This window comes from Lemur catta, chromosome 7, assembly GCF_020740605.2.
Source record: "Lemur catta isolate mLemCat1 chromosome 7, mLemCat1.pri, whole genome shotgun sequence".
NCBI lineage: Eukaryota > Metazoa > Chordata > Mammalia > Primates > Lemuridae > Lemur > Lemur catta.
Window position 1 is genome coordinate 78,136,976 of NC_059134.1, and position 20,647 is coordinate 78,157,622.

The window sequence follows — 20,647 nt, forward strand, 5'->3', positions numbered from 1 at the left end:
ACTGAAATGCCCTAGTGGGTGATTTTTGAAAGTATGTGTTCTCCAACATTGTATCCGTTGTGTGTGTGTGTGTGTGTGTGTGTGTGTGTGTGTATGTATGTATTCTGTAAGAGCTAGAACAGTTATCTCTGAGCACCCCCATCCTCTCCTTTTCCAAGTACATATCCATTCCACATTTCCATATTCACACTCCCATATGCACACACACAGCTTGTCCTGCGAAAGTGATTGCTGCCAGGCATCATACAATTGGATGTATTTAAATCATGATATCCTTCTGCACTTTGTAGTTTAGGAGTTATCAAGTCATTATGCATGTATAGATTTTATAGTTCATCCTTATGGTGGTGCCAGTCAGCCATAGCATTTGGGCCTTGGATGATGAAGGTTCTCAAATACCCCAGAAAGCTTTCCAACAGCATTACAGCATCTTTTGTAGTTTATAGCATTTCTCCAAAAGTTATTGTAATCCCTTTGTGCGTCACCTGCAGGTATTTCCATCCCAAGTTTGCAGGCAGGCTCTATGTGCTAGATATTAAGAGAAAAATCTGAAATGGTTTATGTGACAGGGCATGGCATAGATGGTGAAAGAGAACCATAATCCTGACTCTGCCACTTGCCTGGTACTATTGTCTCAGGTGAAGTTCCTGGCATTCTATACCTTAGTTTCCTGCTCTGTAAAATGGGGATCATTATACTTACTTGACAAAATTGTTGTTAGGGAATAACAATATATGTAAAGCACTGTTTAGCACAAGCCAAATGACAGTTATTTAAATAGAACTAATTTTTAATCCCCATGAGGGCACTAAACTCAAGCACTAGAGGCTCAGTGGCAAGTACTGTTTGTTGATTGACAGTCATTCCTACTATACTCCTTGGAGAACCTGCTGAGATCTTCTTATTTGATAAATGGAGCATGGAAAAGAATATGTTATGACAAGAATAACTTTGGTGTTCATGAATTCAGGGTAATCTTATCCTAAAATTTGAAAATGATAGCTTATGAGTATAGGTAAAACAAAACAAAACAAAAAGCAAAAACCCTGCATTAGGGGTAGAATGAGACTGTTGTACTCAGTGTGATCTTTCTGTATTAAGGTAACATTTTAAATCTTAGGAATAGGTAGATTTAAATCATAACTAAGATGAATAATCACAATACTTCTATTGAAAGAACTGTCGGAGAAGGTGAACAACTTTTAAAGTGTTCAAATGCATACCTTTTAATTTTGTGTGCCAGTAGGCACAGTTAATTAGAATTTATAATATAACTAAACAATAATTTATTTAATTATGTGTTTATGCAGTTATATTCACATGCATATGGCAGTTTTAAATAACTACCAAAACAATTTTGTTCTTTAGGAATGTTAAGTTTACACATTGCCTTTTGTCATAGTTTGGAAAATTCTTTACAGGTGTTATAGAATTCAAACTTCTGCTTAGCCTTCCAGTATAGTAAAAAGACCCTATAATTTGGAGCTGAAATCCCAGCTCAGCCGTTGATTAGCTGAATAACATTTGGGTTTTTTGTTTCATTTCCTTGATCAATAAAATGGAAGTAAAGATAGCTACCAGAAAAGATGTGTTATTATAGATATTAACAAATGTGTCTGCATATATATATACACATATTTACATATATGATTATATTACATTCATTTTGTGCATATATGTATATCTAAAGCACTACATGCTAAGTTTTAATAAATGTTTCTGCTTAACGTAAAATGTAACCACTTTGTAGAACACACTTTAGATGTTTCTTTGAATAGTGTAAATACTAGCCTTTTCTAAAAGAAACAAATTCACTATTTGTTCTTTCTCATTATAGGCTTATGAAAAAATTGCTTACCACCTCACTAATTTAGGTAAGTCCATTTCTCTTACCTCACTCCTTAGTGAGAAAATAACATATGGACATATCCTATTTGTCCATAGTTGCTTTATGTATTTCATTGTTTTAATACCTTGTTATATAATTCTTTATTAATAAAAATGAGAGAGGTAGTATAAGAAGGTGGTCTACTTTGAATAACAATAAAGAGTTAATGCATGTAGTTACAAAATATACTTACTAGAAGTTAACAAACCTTCTTCTTACTTGGGAGTGATTTCTCTCTAACTTTTCAGTTCTTTAGGTTATTTTCCCAAAATAAAAAAAAATTATTTTTTAACAAGGTGTTTTACTACACGTACACATTTTAAAAGGCAAAACAGTATTAAGATATTTATAATGAAAACCAGTCTTTTACCACATTGTCTATTCCTATTTTCTCTACTGAGGGAACTACTTTTTAAATTTTTTTATCAGTTTCTTCTGCTATTTTCTGCTCTATTTCTAAATAACATGCTTCTACTGTCATTAACGGATTTTATCTTTATTTTATTGTATAGCTATTGCCTTCCCATTATAAATGTACAAATGTTAAAGGCTTAGCTCTTAATGCTTTCTGCAGTGCACCATACCCCCGCACTCCCTATCATTCATTATCTGATACATGCCGTTACTTCTCTTCCTTCCAAAGTAGTTATATCAGCATTTTTAGCCAAATTAATAATTAGTGTTCACATCATTATGTTTCTATAACTATTTTCATATCTAAGACATGCTGTGTACTATAATTGTGTTTCCTTTTTTGTACCACTTTTCTAATTCTATGAAGCTAATAATGGCTTTTTTTTTGCTTTATTTTTTTACACAGTTTCCTTAATTTACCCCAAACTTTTTGCTAAGACTGTAAATTTTGTATTTTTTGATCCTCCATTCCCTCATTGGTAAAATGACAATGATAATAGTTCCTGTTTCACCATTGTTGTAGGTCGACTGTCTGACACATAACAAGTGTTCAATAAATGACAATGATCTGTTTCACTGCTCTTTCAACCCTCTGAGCTGCATTTTCTTCAGCTGGGTAATGAATCACTTTGACTAGATTGTCTGAAAGCTCTCTTCTAGCTCTGATATCTTATGTTCATTTGCTTTTAAAGTACTTTATACCCAGAATTGAAAGAGAGTGATTTGGGGGAACAATAATTAATAGTAGGAAGCAGAACATTTATTTGTGGTAAGTACCAGAATGTCAAAGTTTTCAGTTGATATTTGATTTTTGCATCTATAGTCTAGTGATGAGACTGTGATAAATCTCTGGATTCATAATTATTAATTAATAATCAATGGATTATACTTTTATTAATTTAAAAATGAAAATATTGGTATTTTGTTTAAAATATTCTAATTGTGTTTGTATGCGTGTATGTGTGTACCTGGCATTATATTCTGTTTAATTATTGGCTGTGCTAATTTATGCTTCAAAGTACAAATTAGGTTTCAATTCCCAGAAGAGGTCTGTTTATTTAAATAATTTATTTATTTTATTTAAATAAACTTTATTTAAATAATTTTTAAAACTTTATCTTTCTTGATTTATTTTTTCCAAATATTTTATTTTCAAAAACCATAATTTAAAAAATATTCAATTTTGAGACATTTATTTTTTTGTATGGGAAGAAATGTATTTACTCCAAAGTGATCTATTTTCACTTTGGTTTTGTGGTTATTGAGAATTAGATCAGGATGGTTGTTAACTGTTCCAAATAATTAATTATCTATAATAGTGAACTGTCTATATTTAAGATAAATCTGCATTCCAAGGAACAAATTAAGCCAACCAATGAAGAGTTTGGACTTTGTCACACAGAAGTCAAAACTATCACAGTATTACAATCACAACACATTGTAACTTCCTGTTATACAGACTATTAATTTTGAGGAACAGAGGAAATTAACAGTAAAAAACAGGGACCTAATTTGTGACTGGGTGACTGCATTAAATAACTAGCTTATCATCAGTGACGAACTTCATTAGGGAAAAAGTAAAAAGACATTTTGGGCAGAATATATTCCCCTAGAATACATCCATATTCTCAATATTCAGAATTTGTTTCCTGCTCTGAGTTAAAAGCCAGTTCAAAATAAGCCACAATGTGCTATATGTTGGAATGAAATGGGATGTTAAAAAATAAAAATTTTATTATTTATAGTATAGAACCCAGAGTAAAGCTCAAAGTTGTCATCACTGCGGTAACTTCCTTTGTCTCAGTTATCTACTGCAAAAAAACAATGCACTCTAAACTTAGTAGCTTAGGGCAACAACAGTTTATTATTTTTCATGGTTTTACAATCTAGTCTAGGCTCTGCTATGTAGTTTTCTTGCTCCATGTATGATCTGCTGCAGCTAGAATGACTAAGATTGCCTCTTTGCTCACGTCTGTCACCTCATGTGGGATTATTGGGACAGCTGGTATCTTCCTTGGCCTTCCTCTCTCTCCATGTACCTCTCCATGTGGCAACCTTGGGTTTGCTTACAGCAGTATAATAGGACTTATTACATGGCAACCGGCTTCCAAGAGGACAAGCCCCTATACACAAATGCTTATGAAGCCTCTGCTTGCGTCTCACTTGCTGGTCTCCTGGTGGCCAAAGCAAATCCCATGCCCAAGTTCAGAGTCAAGATTGGAGGCAACTACATAATCTAGATAATGACATACTCTGGTTTGTTAGAGGCCTAACCATTTTGTACTATATTAAACCAGTGAACTACTTGGAGGAGAAGTTCACCAGGGATACCAGTTTAAGGGCCACTAATGTAACAATCTTCCACTTTTAGCAAAATGTCTTTATGATAGTAACGTTGTAATTTTCATTAGAATATATAAAGCAAGCGAATGGCACTCAATGTGCCTCCACTGTCTGGATGGCTCACAGACCCCTCCTACTTTTGGCACCTCCTACCTTTGCACTTAGAGTTCCTCAGGACCAATTCCCCTCTCCTTTCATGTGATTGGGCTTGTGCATACATTTGGTCTATGTTTTCCTTAAATCAGATGCTATCTATTTTGTGTCTTTCTTAAATCATAAATTCTTCAATTACATTAAAATATATCTTAAATGTGCATATATATTTTCTATCATTTATTTGGATATGGGGTAGGAGCTGAGACTGCCATCTTCATCTAATATCTTTCATCTTATTTTTTTTTTCCTTTTAGAGTCATAGAACCGTAAGATGTAAGAGTTGACAAAGTTCTTAGAAATCATCTTGTCTAAATCCCTCATTTTACAGATGACAAAACTGCTTACAAAAAAATGTCAAGAGACCTGCTTGAGTTTACCTGCAAGTTGGGTGCAAGGCTGAGATAAGAATTCAGCTCTTCTGACTGATGCAACCTTCTTTTCTCTTTACCATTCTACTTCAGTCTGCACAAAAAAATATTCATTCATCAAAGAACTCTGTGGACAATTTAGTTTGCTATATTGAGAACAGCCAGTTTGGGTGAAGGATTGGCCCAATATCTATGATTACCTCTAAATGACAATAGCAGAGAGAAAGTCCAAAAATTATCTTATTAAATTCTTTCCCCAACTGTGTACAGTAGATATTATCATTTACAATTTACAGATGTGGACACTGGAACTGAGAAACACTAAGTGCCTCAGAACTAGTAAAATTTGAAATGGGACTTCTGATTCCACGTCCAGAGTTTTTGCCATTCACCTCATCTATCTAAATACACCCTATGCTTCTTTTAGAATATCCTCGAACAGAATCTGAATGGGAAAACAGCTTTGCCCTGAAGATGTTCCTCTTCCAATTTGTCAATTTAAACAGTTCTATCTTCTATATCGCTTTCTTTTTGGGGAGGTAAGTCAGTTTTATATACATTATCTTTTCATAGTAAAAACACAGTAAACATTTCATTGCCAGTTAGTTAACAGAGATGGCAAATTCTTGTCCCCTGCCTTGGACGACTGTGCTAATCAGTGGTTCACATGTATTCTTACTCAAATGACTTCTGGCAGCCACTACCAATTAAAGTTGGCACAAAAAAAATAAAACCTATGTGCCACACTTGAGTTGAATTTAGACTGTTTTATCAAGAGTAATGGTTTTGTTAAGGAAGAAAAGGAATTTTGTGTACAATTCCATTGTGTGGAAACTCTTCTACCCATCATTTTAACATTTCTTTTTTTTTTTTCCACCTTTGCTGCAAAATATTTTTAAAAAGCATATTAAACTAATGGTTCTAGTTTGCCATATGCTTAACACTCCATCCAGAGCCATGGAAACATACTGAAGCTAAAAACATTTTAAATCAAACAATTCAGCACATTCTTATAATATTCATTAACTATGTCAACAGGACATTAAAACTCTGCATGTGAAAGTAGAAGATGTCATCTGGTTGTTTCGTCTGTACTTTCTTGACCCATTAGTGTTGAATTCATGCATGACTCTTTCCTTTGTAAGTCAGGTACTTTGATGTTGTCTAAGCATAGCAAAAATCAACTTTTTGGGGACAAATTGCACCAGTGAGCATTTATGTCTACCCACACATGCACTCGTTGTGGTACATTAGATGTTCTTTAATTATCCTCACTTAAATGCTAATGAACTAAAATATCTTTTTATAGATTTGTAGGCCGCCCAGGAAAATACAATAAACTTTTTGATCGGTGGAGACTGGAGGAAGTAAGTAACTTTAGGAGGGTGGGGGGATGCAGATGAATTTGGGCCCATGACTGTGGGAGGAAGGGGGCTGGGGACAGAAGGCAAAGTTCAGGGAAGTCTATGCATGTTAAAGACACATCTTTGGTAGGAAATAGCTTCTTGGAGTTCAGAAAGAAAGCAACTACATCTTTTCCAAAAGAGGGTGAACTGAGGGTTAGACCCCCAGATTCTGACCTCAGCTCTCTTTATTTTTCTATTATATCCATTCCTATCATATCCATTCACAAACCTCAGAAATGTAGCTCTAGTAATTTTCCTCTTTTTGGAAATTATTTATTGTGTGGGTTTTCAAACTTTTAAATATGTTAGGTTTCCTTTCAAGCAGGGGAACTTTAGCCTAAAAGAAATCTTATTTGAAACACCAATATATGACAATGTAGGTAATAAGCCTAAGGCTCATATTTCTTTATTGATTTATAATATGTATGCCATACCGAATAAAATATCTAGGAGTAGTATTGCTAGGTTACAAGGTAAGCGTAGTGTATATTTGCACTGAGACTGAAAAATTGACCTTCAAAATACCAACCCCAACCTATAGTATATGAGCCTGCTTCCTCAGACTTTTGCCAATGGAAACATTTTAATTTTTACCAACCTAATAGCCAAAAATACATCTCATTTGATTTTAGTTTCTATAATTATGAATGAGATAGAGAATATTTTTCAGGTTTCTTGGACATTTTATATTTATGTCTGTGTATGCATTATTCCTACCCATTTTCATTAGACTATTTTTCTGCTTATTGATTTATAAACTAATAAGATTAGGCTTTACTCTTTCAAATTTGCTATATATTTTCCCAGTTTGTTGTATATCTTGTTAACTGCATTTTGATACTTTTTAAACAAAATTTATTAATCAAAATATCACTTTTTAAAATAGTTTGGGGGATTTGTGTCATGCCAAGAAGTGTCTTCTCACTTCTAGGGATTAAAAAAAATCATTTGTATTTTTTACAAATGATTAATTTTTTACAAATTATTAATTAAAAATTAATTTTTTACAAATTATTGATGTTTTAAATATTGGTATCGTTGGTCCATTAAGAGTTTATATTTGTGCAAGGAGTAATCAAATGTATGACGACTGGCAAACCCTCTTTCTGGTTTAGAATAGGAAGTCTTAAGTTACTGGGCTGGAACAGGAAAAGCAGGCTCTTTGTGTCCTAATTATTTGTTTCCTTTGAAGTCCCACTAGTACAGATTTGATAGAAATAGAATCTGTGGATCAAAGCTGTAAAGAAGACTATTATCCTTATGAGCAGGACATGAACCCATTTCTAGAGAAACAGGCCCACACTTCCCCACCCAAATGTGTTCTACAGAGCAGAGTTTTCAAGTGAAACACATTGGTTGCAATTTTCATTGAAGTCACATTCTTGTTTGTGTGGGTTTCTAATACCAATGTATTGAAAATAAGAGGAGCACAGAAAAGGAAAAATTGGGATCATACTCACAAACTATTTTGTGATATGCATTTATCAAAATAATATATTAAAATACATTAATATATATAGATACTTCCCCTCCAGAAGGTAGAGTTTAACACCTGCCCACCATCTCGAGAATGAACTAGACTACTTAGTAGCTCCTTCTAAACAATAAAGAAAGGAAGAGAAAAAAAGTAGTAATTTTCCAATGGAAAAACCTGGAAAATACTACATTAACAAAATGATGAAAGTTAACATCACCAGTGATGTCATGTGTCTCCTCTGTAACTCTGTTAGGATGTGAGGAAAATGGCACTTCACCTTTGTAATTGTTCTCCCAAAAACATAGAACCCAAGCCTAAACGTGAGAAAAACATCAGGCAAGCCCAGACGGGGGTACATCCCACAGGATACCCATCCAGCAATCCTTAGAACTGTCAAGGTTATGAACAACTGAGAGAAACTGTCCAGACCAGAGGAGACTGGGCATATGTGAAAAATAAGCACAATGGGGTGTGCTGGCTTTGATCCTGGAGCAGAGAGAGAAAAACTGGTGAAATCCAATAGAGTCTGGGGTCTAGTTAATTGCAATATACTAACGTCAGTTTCTTAGCTTTGTCAAATATACCAGGGTAATGTAAGGAGCAGTGGCTGGAATTGGGCAAGGAGTGTGTGGTAACTCTCTGTACTATCTTTGCAAATGATCAATAAATCTAAAATTATATTGAAATAAAAAGTTTATTTAAAACAATACATTATAAACATTGTGCCATATAATTAATTATTTTTATTTTTATTACCTGATTATTAATGGATACACACTCTTCCATAGCATTCATTAAAGGTGATCATGCCTAACGCAGGTCTTATCAGACAGTAAGTGCACATGAAAATTTAACTTTGTTGTTATTGCTATTAAAATTTCAATCAATATTCCATTCCAGTTAATCAAAAATCCCCATCAAGTGTCCTCATACATGCTATTTCGATTTTCTTTATGCTTGAAATAATGTGGCCCAGCTTTAGAATTCAGCGTGCAAGTTAAAAGTGGAGATGTTTGGGCAACGGGGAAGGAGAGCGATATCACTGTTGCTCCTGTTGTTCTGTTTCAGTGTCATCCTAGTGGCTGTTTGATAGACCTCTGCCTCCAGATGGGTGTTATCATGTTTTTGAAGCAAATATGGAACAACTTCATGGAATTGGGATACCCGTGAGCATGTTATTTTTAAACTTGCCTTACGTGTAGTTACAAAGAAGGATAGAGGTAGTGTGAATAGTGCTTAAGAATCTGGCCTTGGTTATCAGACAGGTGAGGGTCCAGTTCCCACTTTGCTCCTTACAAAATGTGTGACCATGTGTAAGTTAAACCTTTCTGAGACTGTTTTCACATCACTAAGGAGGGATCAATGGTTCTATCTACCTCGAGAACAGCTGTAAGGATTAAAGGAAATAATGGGTGTAGAGTAACATGTTCAGTGCATGATGACACTTGTTGCTATTTTTAAAACATTATTTACTATGTAGGTTCTTGAAGATAAAAATAATTTTCTGGTTTCTTTTGGCTATCAGCAGACCACGCTGCTGCTGCTGGTGGTGGTGGTAGTTGTTTAATAAAAAGAGCATTCGTCCCTCCCAAAAGAATAAAACAAAAATAAAATCCTGGGATTGGAGGTCTTGTACTCTTTGTTACAACCAAAAAAAAGGAAGCCATTAGCACAGGATTGATTGTGATAACATCAAAATAATAGCATTCTATTTTTGTCCTTTTAGATGAGTTTTAAACTGTCTATGATATGCTGACAGAAATGCTAAATGCCCACTTTCCCATGTATTAAAACATACTTTCCTTCAAAAAGTTCAGTCAAATACAGGGTATTTAAAATGATGTGGTATTGAGGCTTGGGGGCCTAATCAATCAAAGGTTAAAAGCATGACTACTTTAAGTAATTTCCTCACTGTGGGGGAAGAGCTGGTTAGTTGCTTAATGATATAAATAGCTTAGGTGTCATCATCCAATTATACTTTGATTTTTTTTTTTTTCTTGTAGGCTGACAAATTTTATCAGGACTTTTCTGAGCAGAGACCTGGGGTTAGACAAGTGATATTAACTCTGAGTCTGCCATTAAGTGTTACGTTAAATTACAAGCAGTCTTAGAGCATGGACTATGGAATAACCCAGACCTGGTTCAGATTCCTTTTCCGTTCTTGCTAAATTTGCTTACAATTTCCCTGACCTCTCTAAGACTTTATTTTTCATTTGTAAAATAGGAGATTTATGAGTATTAAATGAGATGACCCAGTGGTTTTTAACCTTTACTGTAATTGTGAGAACCTTTTTGTGAAGAGGTTTTTATACAGATGTTCAATATTCAAAACAGATCAAAGCAAATGTCTTCTAAAGGAAGAGAGAACAGGGGATGGAGGATTGAGGAGCCTGGTCCATTTTTTATATCCCTTTCTGTCCTTGGCACACATCTTTGAGACACAAGGTTTGGGAAACATCATTTGAAAGTACCTGAGGAAATTAGATGTCAACTGCTTAGCACAGGATATAACATTCCGAGAGTATTTAATAAGTACCATCAAGATAGTGTAGTAATCATTGCAGTATTAAGAATGATTCTTTTTGTTGTCATTACCCATGGACTGATGTACGTGCTAGGTACTTCAGTCAGCACTTGTTCACCATGGCCTTGTTCAAGGCATCAGCCTGGATTACATATTATATATCAAATCCTAAGGACAACGTGGCCCTTAGGGACATCCTGCTGGTGTTTTTCCAACACCTAGGCAAAGGCTTTGTTGAAGAAAATTTATCAGGAGTGGAACAGTCGTTAAAAAAAAGTTTTCAACCTTTTAAAACACAATTCTCTTTCTTCAAGTAAAACTTTAAGCAGAACCAAAATAAATATAATAGAAACAAGCATACCTGCCTCAATTCCAACCTCCAGCTCCCTTTTCACCTTCATGAGGCTCCAGAGACAACCTCCTGGGATGTACATTGAAGCCCCGCCTGACGGTTTGGTCTGTAACTGTGGTTGCCCTTCCAGTTGCCACTGAAGCTCCATGTTCATGGTTAATTAAAATGGAGAGTTGGGTACGGTTTACTGAGTTCTGTGAGATTCAGCTCATCCTAGAGGTAATTTTCATCAAACTCTTAAGTAATTCATTACCCAGAAGTCCACAATACATGTGTACCAGGGTATTTTTGAATCATAATTTCAAGATTGCTCCTGGGCTAGGGAAAGGGTATTGTCACTTCCCTTCCAGGGCTGAGAAATGGACTCATGGATACAGATCCATTGCTTGGCAATTATATTCACTATGGTAGCAGAATGTAGTCACTTACACTCAAAACTCATCATGTTATAAACTCAGAGAGGTAAAGTGACTTTCTAAAAATCACACAGCTAAGGCATTGTAGAGTGGACACTACAACCTAGGTCTCTGAAACGCTATCTAAAGCTCAGTTATTTTATGTGGAACATGATTTTATTCATATTCAGAAAGTACAGCCCAGAGGATTTGTGGTTATGAGTAATAAAGGGCTCAGACCTAAGCACAATAAACAACATAGGAATTTAAGTATTTATGTGGAGGCAGGGCAGGGGAAGGAATCACAGAAATGGGTGTTTGTCTAATCAATATTAAGGAGCACATTAGTAATTGGGGGATGAACGTCTAGATAAACATGTAGATGTTTACAGGGTCTAAAACAGTTCTGAAAAGCTAGGGCCTATCCTTCTAAGCTAAACTGTATCAAAAGTTTTTAAAATTTTTATTTAAAAATTTTTAAACATTTTTTAAAAACTTTTCTCTTTTAAAGTTGAGACCAAATACTTCCAATTGCCAGGAATACTTAGTGTAGTCCGAGGGTAATTAGTGTTTCTCATTTCTGAATACACTGTAAATTGTATTCAGATGCTTAAGTAGTAGCTCAAAAGCCCTTGGTCTGCTCTGTGACGTAGGTTGATCCAGAACTGGTGGTCACGACACAAAATCAAGCGGGGAATACAAGATGCTTCCATACCTCAGTGGGAAAATGATTGGAATCTGCAGCCTATGAATATTCACGGACTAATGGATGAGTACTTAGAAATGGGTAAGGAAAGAATATTCTGCAGGACTGTCTGGACTTCTTGATATGCTTTTTCTGCTCCACACAAACTTTGGGTTCAAGAGAGAAAACCATCTCTTTTTTTCCAGTGCCAAGCATTCTAAAACACATCTGTATCTTTAGCTCAGCAGAGACAGAGGTGTTAAGCAGAGACCTTGGAAGGCTCGCACATTTTATCGTCTGAGAGCCATAACATTTGACCAATATGAAAGTTTCTCTCACAGTCGAACACCTAGCTTTTGAGCAAATATTTTGAAGAAAGAAAATAAAGCTGAACCAATTCCTATTTTAAGAAATATAGCGTCCCACCCAAATGAAGCAATAATTATTTTTCACAATAAATCTTTGTACAGATCCAGTCCAACACTTAGCTTCTTTGAGAATCTTAACTTATTTATGTTAAGAAAATAAGGATTCCCATACTAACTGCCAGAATCACTGGTGTTGCTTTGAAATTTTCTTTTCTCTGGACTTCAGTTTTCTCATCTATAAAAACAGAGGACATGATTAGGTCTCTTGGGTCCCTTCCAGAGCCAACCATTTCCCTCGTCTTTGCCACCACCACCACCTTTTTCTCCTTCCTCCTCTTCTTGCTACTCTTCTTCCTCTTCCTCCTCCTCTTCTCTTCCTCTATGCCCCCCTCCTTTTTCTTTTTTGTTCTTTCCCCTTCCTTCAAGCTGCATTATATAGAGATGGAATACATAGACTTTAAATCCATTCAGGTCTGGGATTGAATGCAGGTTTTAACATTTTCTAGCAATCTACCCTTTAGCAAGTTTACTTATATGAACTAAAGTTTCTTCAACTGTAAAGTGAGATAAGCGTATTTACTTTGTAAGGATGTTGAAAGGATTAAAAGGTAATTTACGTAAAGCACTTAACTGGGCACAAAGGAAGCTCTCAGTAAATGATACTGTTTGTATTGTTACTTTTCTAATGCTCTCCTTTTACAGTTTTGCAATTTGGTTTTACCACCATCTTTGTTGCGGCTTTTCCTCTGGCCCCTCTTTTGGCTTTGTTAAACAACATCATTGAAATCAGGCTGGATGCGTACAAATTTGTCACCCAGTGGCGGAGGCCTCTGCCAGCCCGAGCAACTGACATAGGTGAGATTCAGAAATTAAATGTTTTTTGCATTACTAATGCCAAGACATGTGCTATGGTTTGAATATGTCCCCCAAAATTCATAGGTTGAAACTTAAATCACCAATGTGGTGGTATTAAGAGATGTGGACTTTAAGAGTTCATTAGGTTGTGAAGGCAGAGCCCTATGGATGGGAGCAGGGCACCTATAAAAGGGCTTGAGGGACTGGGTTTATTCTGTCCTGCTCTGTCACCAGGGAGAACACAGCATCCATCCCTTCTGGCCTTCCGCCTTCTGCCATGTGAGGACACAGCCGCAAGGCACCATCTGGGAAACAGGGAATCTCCAGACATTAAACCTGCTGGGCCTGGATCTTAGACTTTTCCAGTCTCCAGAACAGTGAAAAATAAATTTCTGTTTTTTATAAATTACCTAGTCTCAGGAATTTTGTTATAGCAGCACAAAGTTCTAAGATAACATGGCTTGATCTTTCTTAGCATCATGTGGGTTTCCATTGCAGGGGCTTCCTCCAACCACAACAAAACTCATTCTGCATTCTGCTTTAATAAACTGTAGTTTTTCAATAGTCCAAGTATATTAGAAAGGAATTTCACACTTCTTCTTTTTGGGAATTTTCTGGGTAATATTGCAAGGTTACCTTTTCAGTTATTATAATTTTACCCATTTATATATCCCACAACCACCAAAATCTATTTAAAATATACATATCTGTAGAGATTGAATACCATACAATTTTATTTTTTATTTTTTGAAACAACTAAAATTACTGCTGTGCTTTAACTCTGGTATATTTATCATTTTATTATTAAAATAATATAATGCGTTAAAGGAAATCTAGAAAATAAATCAAAGAAAAAAATAACCTCTCATTCCAGCTTTAGCTAGCACTTATTGCACCTTCCAAAAGACAGATTATTATTTTTTAAACTTTGCTGGATTTTACTTTGCTCAAGCCAGACAACACAAAAGTATAAAAAGTTAATAATCCTTCCCCCCTTTACATTTCCTTTCTACTTCAGGGAATCAGTGCTATCAATTTGGCGTGCATTCTTTGTCAGGGTGTATTTTGCTCATACAAACATACAAAAACATATTTGTGCAACATATGTAGGGTTCTGCATTGTTTTTCCTTCATGAACATCCTCCAGCTCAAAACATATTGATCTAATTTATTTTATTAGAATAGTAATATTCATAATATGGATGTACCATAATTTTATAATCATTTTCTTACCTTATTTCCCTGCTACAAACAAGAATAAACACAAATAAATATAGAGATAAATCTAGAGATAGATATTAAATATAATATATCACATTTTCACATACATGTGGGTGTGTATTTGTGTACAGCGTATCTGTAGAATAGATCCCAATAAGTAGGCCTACTGAATTAAAATGTATGCATGTTTTAATTTTGAAAGACATCAGATTAATTACCAAAAATGATGGAACAAGTCATACTTCCAACAACAGTGTAAAGGACTTTCTGTTTCCACAATCCCGAAATACCACTAGATGTTATAAGATTTTCAAATATTTGACAATATGTTGTATTTTTAAAAATCTTATTTTTTGAATTGCATCATTCTAAGAACTAGTGATTGAAAACTTTTAAAAATATTTATTGGTTATTTTCATTTTTAAAGTGAATTGCTTATTTGTACTTTTTGTCCATATTTCTCATGTTGTTTATCATATTAAAATTTGGGGATCTTTTTGTATATTAGGTGTATTATCCCTTTGTCTGTGTTTGCAAAGCAAATATTTTCTCCAAGGCTATTTTCTTTTGACTGACTGTTGTGACTTTTGTAAAAACAAATGTTTAATTTTTATGTATTTAAATATTATTTTTTATGAATTCTGATTTCTTGACTTTTGATCTCCCCAATCAGGTAGCCTTTAACATTCTTTTTAAAAAATTTTTAAAATTATACCTCAATGTAGCCATATTATAAAGATTTTGAAAAACAAGGAGGAAAGGAAGAAAGTTGCTATTCAATCACCTTTGGCATTTTTGAGTATTTTTTTTCCAGGACTTTTTTTTTCTCATCAATATTTTTGCAGGTATATTTCATCCTATTTGAAACATCAGTTTCGACTATAATCAATAGTATATTGATTCCATATACTGTACAACTTCAAAGCTTTTTTCTCTGTTCATATGATGCCAAATTGACCTCTTAAAAAGTAGAAAATGTCAGCTACTAATTTGCAAGTCCTAACACCCTGAACTAGTTTCACTTTTTTTTGTATTATTACTTTAAAAAGATACTTGACAAAGATAAAGGCAAACTCCATAGTTGGGGTTTGATATTTCAGAATGTACACAACCCTGTAGAACTTGAAGATTTTTTATATGTAGTTTTTATTGCCTCGGCAAGTTCTGTATATTAGGCTTTGAAATGTGTTGCACCCTGTGCCATGTCTCATTGTTACAGACCAGAACCAGGTCCTAATGGCAGTTCAGTTTTTAAATCTTTCTAGATGGGGATCTGCCTTACTTCTGTGCAAAAAGCATATTCTATAGCTGTAATATGTGGAGTGAAATACTATACTAAGAAAGTAAATAATGGGCAGAGCTGTGGTCCCAACATACATAAAACATTCTTTCCAGAAAAGATTGATTAGAGGATTTTCATGTTTTTCATTTTTATTCGCTACCTTTAATCTTTCTCCTACTCAGGTATCTGGCTTGGAATTCTGGAAGGAATCGGTATATTGGCTGTGATCACCAACGCATTTGTAATTGCTATTACGTCTGATTATATCCCACGTTTTGTTTATGAATACAAATATGGGCCCTGTGCGAATCATGGAAAACCGAATGAAAAGTAAGGTTGAAATTTACACATTTCCTGATATATTTTATGATTGTTATTAAAATGGGAACTTATTGGGAAGTTTTGTTTTGTGACCATTAAGGGTAATGTTTCTGAGCATTGCGTTTATAATGTGTTTATTAGATGAAATCAAGCAAGGTTAAAAAAAAAAGGTACTTTTTACAGCAAATAATTTTAGGCTCTCAATTTTTTTACTTGGGAATTCATCACTGGTATCAAAATGTGAAAACATTGTAATACATTTAGAAATCAAATTCTAGAACTGGAAGAGATCTTAGAAATTATCCAATACAATCTTCTTACTGTATAGATGGAGGATTGATACTCACACTGGTTAATCCAATTGCTGAAGGGAACAGAGATGGTTTGTGGGGAGACTCAGGATATGAAAAACTGAAAGCTGTATAATTAGAGATTTCTAAAAGGAATTTATAGCTAGGGATTTTAAGGATGCATAAAATGTTGTCTTAGACTTATCTCCCATGTAGTTTCTGTTAAAATTTAAATCCACGTTAGAGAGCAAGGGTTTCTGAACCTCTGCACTATTGACATTTTAAATTAGATAATTCTATCTTTTGAGGAAGCAGAGGGGGCTGCGTTGTGCATTGTAGGATGTTTAGCAGCATTCTTGGCCTTTACCAGTAGATACCAATAGTAGCTTCTCTATTCCTGAAGTTGTAACAACTAAAAATATATCTAGGCATTGCCAGATGTCCCCTGGGGAACAAAATCACTCAGTTTAGAACCACTGCTTTAGATGATATAGGTTTTTTCAGGTCTTTCCTTATTGAATGAATGTATTGGGACAGAACACAGGAGGGTATTAAGTTTGGGAAACAGCACTTATCAGCCTTAGGTGTGAAAGTAGTGATAGGAGAAGCTGCTTCTGCTTCTGCTCCTTCCTTCGGGAGCAGCTTTGGGTGTGTGGCTGATCTGGATGCAGGACACGTGCCAAATAGGATGAGCCCTGGTTTAGGATGAAATTAATTCTTAACTATGCTAATGAACGGATGTTTTCTCAGAACATTGAAATGCCTTTCTGAACATACGTATCTTGATTTTTCAAAGAGAGGAAATAGAGGCATGGGTATTATTTTATTTTAAATTTTAGATTTTGGAGTCTTTTCAAGAGATTTTACCTTAAAGTTAGACACTTAGGTTTGAGTTCTAACTGCCTTTTTACTACCAGGGACATCATCAATCTAGACCTAGTTGGTTCTTAATAAAGTGGTTGTCTGAGATAACATTTTATCAACTGTAAAACACTATGTAAATACAAGATTGTTGTAGTATTAATAGTGAAAAACCAAATAAGTCTCTTTTTTCTTAATTCAAAATAGTGTAGAATCTATTGAAAGCTATTAAACTCCTTAAGGTTTAAAATATATGAGCGTGATTGGCAGCCCTCTTCCTTGGAAGTATTATTTGCTAGTGTCTTTACTGCCACCTAGCGGCAAATAAAATGAGATTGGCTGGGCATCTAGTGCTCTTTTTACATTTCAGGACCTGCCTTTCATGCAGATAGCACCTGACCCCTTAACCACATTGAATACCTAGGGATGTAGACTAATTTCAAGCAAAGATGTAGAGGGCTTATGAGACCTTGACCCCACACATTCAGAGGGGCACCCTGTTGATTAATTTTTTCCCAGGTATGCTTCCTAGCTAAATTGGAGTACATTCATTCAAATAGGAAATTTTCAGAGCAAGGTGGCAGAAGGACAAGATGGCAAAGAAGCTGACGATATTGACAAAAGTGTAGTTGAAATGACAGATTATGAGGTCTAGCATGAACAAGAAAGGGAGTGAAGCCAGCGTAGCACTGTAATTAAGATTTCAAGGTTTAAAATTAAATAGATGTATATTTCAATCCAGGTTTGAACAATACTGATATTTGTCCTAGGGCAGTGGTTCTAAACAAGTGGTCTGCAGATATTCTTCAGAGGTCCATGAAATCAATACTATTTTTATAATAATATTAAGACATTATTTGCCTTTTTCACATATTGGCATTTGCGCTGATGGTGCAAAAGCAACGGTGGATAAAATTTTTGGTAGCTCTGCATAACCCAAAGCAGTGGCACCACCAGTATTAGTAATGATTGCATTTCTCACCACCATTTAACCACCATCAGAGAGTATTCCAGTAAGAAATTCAGTTTGTCCTCGTTGAAGCTATAATAATGATTAATTTAATAAAATCTCAACTTTTGAATAAATGTGTTTTCAATATTCTATGTGACAAAATGGGAGGTGTGCATGAAGCGCTTCTGCTACGTACCAAAGTATGTCTCAAGGAAAGTACTTGTGTGATTATTGGAGTTGCAAATGGAGTCAATTTTTTTCCAACAGGAAATAAACATTGCCAGACAAACTATAGTTATTCAGATATGGGTATTTAGCAGACACTGTCTTAAAGAATGTATAAAACTAGACTGTCATTTTAAGGAAACAATTGATAGTATTTGTTGCCATTGATAAAGTTCAAGCTTTGAAGTAAAAATTAGAATTTTGGATAAATTTTATCTACCACTGTGAGTTTGAAAGCTTCCCAGTACTTACAGAATTCTTTTCTGAAAAAAAAATGGTTATATTAATAATTGTGATTTTTTTCATCGCCTATAGTAAATATAAGACGCTGGATACTTTTCAGACAGCCCTCATATATGTCTACATTTGGAAGATCTGCATAATTCTGGGAACAATTAATTGTGTCCCACATGACCCATATTTGTTATTACAAAATTATGTGTGGATAAAAGATGAATTTAAAGTACAAGATAGACCTATAGATTTTAATATAACAGGAAAAAAATTTCAGTGATATGGTTTAAGATTCTACATTGCAACCAAACTTTAAGAAATATCACATGTAGAATTTTGGTGGAATGTCAATGAAAAATATCCACAATTATCTGAAATGCTATTAAAATAGTCATTCTTTTTCAACTACTTATCTGTGTGAGGCCAGATTTTATACTTACTCTTCAACCAAAAAAACATACTGCAATAGATTTAATACAGAAGCAGATACAGGAGTCTAGCTGTCTTCTTTTAAAAGAGACATTAAAGGGATTTGTAAACCTGTAAAACAATGTTATTTTCATTGCATTTTTTCTTTTGTAAAATATAACCATTTTTCTTAAAAATATGTCATATTAATTTATAATGGATTTGATAGGTTTTTTAAATGAATTAATAAACATTTTCTAAATTTCTCAGTTTTAATTTCTAATGTGTGACAATATCAATAGTTGTACCCCAACAAAAAAAGTTATTTCAAATCCTCAATAATTCTTTAAAATGAAAAGAGATCCTGAGGCCAAAAAATTTGAGAATTATAAGGCCTAGAGAAAGTCAGTTATTCTCCCTAAACCTTAATTCTTTATAATGGCAATAATAATAATACATGTTCAAGGTTCTTGTAAAAATTAACTGACTCCAACAATGCTTTGAATTTACCCAGAACTTTAAACCGTTGATCATAATAACACATTCTTGTCCCCCTTTCCTTTAATCTCCTTTTTTCCATCCTCATCCATCTTACAAACCAACTGGCCAATCATTGTCACCACTTCCTTGGATATGCAGGTCCCCACGCCTCTCATTTTGTTCTACTGCCTTGGCAGAATCCCACCCGTGGTCCTCCTAACTCTTTGTTCTGCACTGCAACCATGCAGTATGTGGAGGGAGAAAAACAACCACACTGACTGGTTTCACTTTAACCTTTCATCACAAACCTTTCGTGGACCTGACAAACATACTTTATTTCCCTGGTCCATTAGAGTCCTACTTTTTAGACACGTTTGCCACGCCTTCTCCTCGCTCCTCAAGGATTCAGCACCTCCTTCCTTATTCTCATTCTCACCTGATCCTGCTTCCTACTTAACTAGGAAAATTGAACCAGTTAAAAAAGAACTTTCACAGATGTACCTTTTCACATCTCCCTCCCTGCAGTATGCGTGCCATGTAGTCTGCCTTCTCCTAGTTCCCAGAATAGAGCTGTGTTCCTATGAAGGCAAAATTCCCCCACTTGTGCCCTAGATCTCTTCTCTCCCTATCTGAGAACATCATTCTAGTAATTCTCCCCTTTCTCTTATGCAATTTTGCCTCTATTGTCTTTTTCACATTAACATTGGAACATGTGCTTATTCTTCCAATCAATATGTAATGTCCCCCCAGTCTACTGCCTGCCAGTTACATCTCTGTGTCTTTGCTCCCATCTGTAACAAAACATGTCAGAAGAGTTTTCTGTTTCTGCATTCTCCAATTACCCTCATCCTCTTCACCTCTGAACTCTCTCCAGTAAGACTTATGCCACAGCACTCCACCAAAAGTTCACAATGACTTTCACATTGTCAAACCCACTTGTCAATTCCCAGTTCTCACATCACATGGGCTATGAGCAGCATTTGACAATTCAGCATTCCCTTCTTGATATACTTTATTCATTTGACTTCCAGAAAGCTGCAGAATTTTGATTTTCCTGCTGCCCCATCAGCCAGACCTGCCCAGTCATGTTTGCTAATTCTCATCTCTCAACTTCTTAATTTTTGGAGCGCCTTCTTGTCTGC

General features: G+C 34.9%; 1 protein-coding gene across 1 annotated transcript in view; it reads left to right on the forward strand.

Moving 5' to 3' along the window:
• The window catches only part of ANO3 (anoctamin 3), a 407,322-nt gene that overhangs the window by 378,650 nt on the left and 8,025 nt on the right, over positions 1 to 20,647 (forward strand). Inside the window, exons 20-26 of the mRNA XM_045557695.1 lie at positions 1,838 to 1,874; positions 5,597 to 5,708; positions 6,479 to 6,536; positions 9,121 to 9,218; positions 11,977 to 12,110; positions 13,079 to 13,231; positions 15,917 to 16,064. Coding sequence (XP_045413651.1) covers positions 1,838 to 1,874; positions 5,597 to 5,708; positions 6,479 to 6,536; positions 9,121 to 9,218; positions 11,977 to 12,110; positions 13,079 to 13,231; positions 15,917 to 16,064 — 740 coding nt within the window. The remainder of the gene's footprint in view (positions 1 to 1,837; positions 1,875 to 5,596; positions 5,709 to 6,478; positions 6,537 to 9,120; positions 9,219 to 11,976; positions 12,111 to 13,078; positions 13,232 to 15,916; positions 16,065 to 20,647) is intronic.